The 3,830-nt window shown below is 58.9% G+C and overlaps 1 protein-coding gene across 1 annotated transcript; it reads right to left on the reverse strand.

Annotated features, from left to right (window-relative positions):
- Positions 1-1,732: 1,732 nt before the first annotated feature.
- On the reverse strand, positions 1,733-3,817 carry GGTG_12155 (hypothetical protein; the record flags this gene model as incomplete). Its single annotated transcript, XM_009230048.1, has 2 exons — positions 1,733-1,926; positions 2,200-3,817. 2 exons carry the CDS (start codon positions 3,815-3,817, stop codon positions 1,733-1,735), a joined length of 1,812 nt encoding a protein of 603 aa, XP_009228312.1.
- Positions 3,818-3,830: the final 13 nt, after the last annotated feature.

The following is a 3,830-nucleotide window of genomic DNA, read 5'->3' on the forward strand; positions in this document are numbered from 1 at the left end:
CCCCCCCCTCCCTTCCAATCCCAGGAGCGAACCAGCCTCTCGGCCTTTGTCAGGGACGGCTTGCCGGTGGCGCATTGGGCGGGCTGAGGTTCTCGATAGGAAAGCGGCGGTGCAGCGTCTCGAGCCCGGCGAGGACGTTGGCGCAGTCTCTGCGGCACTGCTGCAGGATGACCGTTAAGACACCCGGCGCCTGTGACTTGCGGGGACGGTGGGTCGGCACGAAAGAACGTCATTGTTCGGAAGGGTGGAAAGGATCGGGGCCTGGATTTCGACCAGCATGACAGCAAGTCCTGCGTTGGTGGGTTCAGGAGTTATGGCGGCGTCAATTGGAGCTGACTGGCGGAACGCGTTTTGGGCAAAATCCCGCCGACCGGAATTTTAGGACGAACGCTGCGGTCACGTATACGGCGCCGGCTGGCTCTGGTCGCTGCCGGGTCGACAGTGCGGTGGGGTCGTTTGCATGATGGCATGGCTACTTTTCACCGAGATGCGAAGATGATATTGGCTTCGTGGCGTTGTTCGCGTGCGTAACGGAAGGGGGATACCAAGTAACCCAACCCCAACCTCGAGCCGATAATGGTATGTAGCACTGTGGTGCTGCGCCCCGAAGGGTGGGGGTTCCGCTCGCCGCCTGGAACTCGGCTCGTTCGTATCGGGCTCGGTGGCTCTGAATTCGGCGGGCGCACTCGACTCGGCGGGTGCAGTGGACTCGCAACCGGCTCGCGTGTTGTTGAAGTCGTACGGTTTGCAGATGACATCTCCGGGCCTCTACGTCCTCTGGGAAAGTAATCGGTCCAAGAGGAGTCGCACGCCCCAGGCCTCCCAGAGCGTCGCTGCGCCCGCTTGGAGGGTGCTTCAGCCCGACCTACGGCGCCAATCATATCAACAACCGGGCAGACCAGGATATGCTGTTTACGTGGATCGAGTACCTTCGCTACGAGTAGTACTGGCCTGCGTAGACGGTGCCGAGAACTTGCCTTTAATTTCTCTTTGCGTCGCTACCTCCATCCTGCTTAGCCCCGCAATGCCCTCTTCGTTCCAGTATCACGTCCCCGGTTACATGGCGCCAGGTCCCAGTAGGGCCAGCGACTCCGGCACAGACGGGGCAGCCCGCCACGTCTCAGCCGTTGCCGCGCCGGCGCATCTCCCAGACCTGTGCAGTCACTAGACGAAAGGGCGGCGGCGTAGCCGAGCAAGTCCCACTTCAGAACGCCCTGCGAGATGAAGTCCTGTTGGAAGACGTGGTACACGTGGTTGACGACTGGGGTAGGCCACGGTCGTCACCGTCAGAGTGTTGTCTTCCTTGATAGAGTTGAAATGTAGCTACTCGATTATCTGGTGGGGTGGCGACTGGTAAACGATGTGGTTGGCTGGTATCTTGGGTGACCGCAGCCGGCAAGTGCTGCCGGAGGCATACCGCAGTTCTTTATTATAACATGCCGCTACTACAGCTCAAGCAATAGAAGCGAGCCAGCGTAGTCAACCCCTAGGTCGTTTGCGTTTTGGCTACATAAATCGGTGGTCGACCTTACGGAGGCCATCCGTTTCCTTCCCCCCCGGCCGCCGAGCAGGCTCTATATGTCGAATCACGAGCAGGAGTGGTTGGCGATGGGCGCGATGCATCGCCGCCGCTGCCGCTGGACTTCCAGCCCCATCGCCCCCTCTCCCGCGGTCGGGATCGTGTGGGTTCCGGCCGGCCAGCACAGTGGGGGCTTGGCCGAACAGGCCCGGCTTAGTCAGCAGCGGATAATTGCACCAGGTAAAGTTGCACGTAGCAAACTGCACCTGCGCGAGTTAAAAAGGCGTTCTTGTCATCTGCTACGTGTAATTTGCGGCCAACTTTGGCTGGATATCCTTTACTAACATTGTGTGGACACGAGCTCGTAAGCGCCAGCGGCTTTCGCCGACAGTGATGGCGGACTTGTACTGTACTTGGTGCAAGCATCTTGTCTCCAGTCTCGGAGGACTGCCGACGCCAGACTCACTTACGTACCCCTTTAAGCTTAAACAAGCCATGGTGGTCGCCACTCCTTGCATTTTTCTTCCTCGCCGCATGACGTCTCGTATCGTCTCCGCCTGACGGTGATCCGAAAGGTTGCGCAGACTCACCCCGTTGTCTTGGCCTTAGCACTCTTCCGGACGTTTGAGCCAAAGGGACTGACGTCAGGCGCGCTGCAATGCGGGGGCTGCGGCGCAAACCTCGCGACGCGGCTTCACGGGCAGCTCGAGTTCGACGCGAGTGCCCGGCCGGAGGCTCACGGGTCCGTGAGCACCGCTGTTCCTCTGGAGGCAGAGTCTCTTCAATGCCGCCGACTATCGAGGGGACCGGCTCCTTCTGCTGGATTTCGCTGTCAAGGACGACCGTGCTGTTGCTCGGACGTGGGCTGAGCCTCCTCCGCTTTTCGATGCTCGTTTGGCGTGGGCTGTCGTCACCATCAGAGTCGTCAAGCCTTCTCTTGATCGTCTTGCTCGCCCTGGTCCCGTCGAGTCCGCCGGCATCTTCGCTTCGGCTCAACTCGGCCTCGATCAAAGGAATCTGGTCCAAGATCCACGGAAGGAGGATGCGATGGCGCGCTGCGTCCCTCTTTGCATCTTTCAAGCGGTCTGATGAAAGTTTGAACTCTTTAATAAGAGCACTCCGCTTCTTGAGCCCCTCCAGCCGTCTCTCGGCAGCCAGCATCTCTCGGTTGCCTTGTTGCAACCTCCGTATACGTTCCGGCTTGGGGATGCTCAGACGGCGTTGATCTAGCTGAGTCTCGATGTAGATTCGCTTGGCATTTTGTTGCGATCTCTCTAGCGCTGCTCTGGCCATGTCCTCTTCGGCCTCGTGTCGCATCGTATACTCGTAAGTCTTGATATATTTTGCGGTCTCGAATGACTGCAGCATCCCCGTGTCTTCGAGCTTCTGCCACACCTCGTCGCGTTGTTGCTGCCGGCGCTCGATGGCACGCGTAAACAGATCGAGCCACCAGTACTCAAAGCAGAAGTACTCGATCCATGTCTCGAGCTTGCCCTGTTGTTTCGGGTCTTGGCTCAACTCAAAGGAGCAAGTGAAGCCGTGTCGGGCCAGGCGGCGTTTGACCGCGTCAACATAGTCGGAAAATGCGTTTCCGGTAACGCCCGATTCATAGCAGTAGTGTCGCTGCCAACGGCGGTCCTCTTGCACGTATTCCTCCCAGCGCTGTTTGAGCCGTGACGGGTCGGCCTCGAGCTCGGCCAGCTTCTCTGCTGCGACACGTTCGCTGTACTCGCGTTTTATGTAACGCTTCTCCGCCTTAAGGTATGCTGGAAAGCCGCCGTCGTCGTCCTCTTTCAAATCGCGATTGTCCCTCTGCCATCTGCGGAACATGGTCCATCTCTTCCACTGCTTTTGGAATACCCCCCAGGGGTAATGTATCCTCGTTCCGCCCCACCACCAATTAAAATAACCGCCCGTCGCAATGTCGTCTAGCCAGGGCCGCAACAGCTCCTGGTACTTGTCGGGGTTTCCGGTGACGTAGTATAGGTCGCCCATCGGGCCCCGGATTGGGCCCCTTGGGAAGGACGCGGAAATGTCGTTGAGGAGTTCGATTGGGTAAAGCGGGCGGCCGCCATCCTTAACGAGTTGGTCGTATGCGTCCGCCTCCTCCATTCTCCCCAACTGTAGACCACATTCTGCGAGCTCTACTCCCCCTAGGGTCGGTGATCGTGATCGAGATGGTAGTGGTTGAGATGCTCGTGGTAGGGCGTTGGGGCCGCCGGATAATGCTTTTTGGAGGCGGGCGTCGAGATCGTCGAGATCAAGCGGTCGGGAATACCGGTTTTCGGCCAGGGGCATGTCTTCAGAAACC

This window comes from Gaeumannomyces tritici (assembly GCF_000145635.1).
Source record: "Gaeumannomyces tritici R3-111a-1 unplaced genomic scaffold supercont2.8, whole genome shotgun sequence".
Lineage (NCBI taxonomy): Eukaryota > Fungi > Ascomycota > Sordariomycetes > Magnaporthales > Magnaporthaceae > Gaeumannomyces > Gaeumannomyces tritici.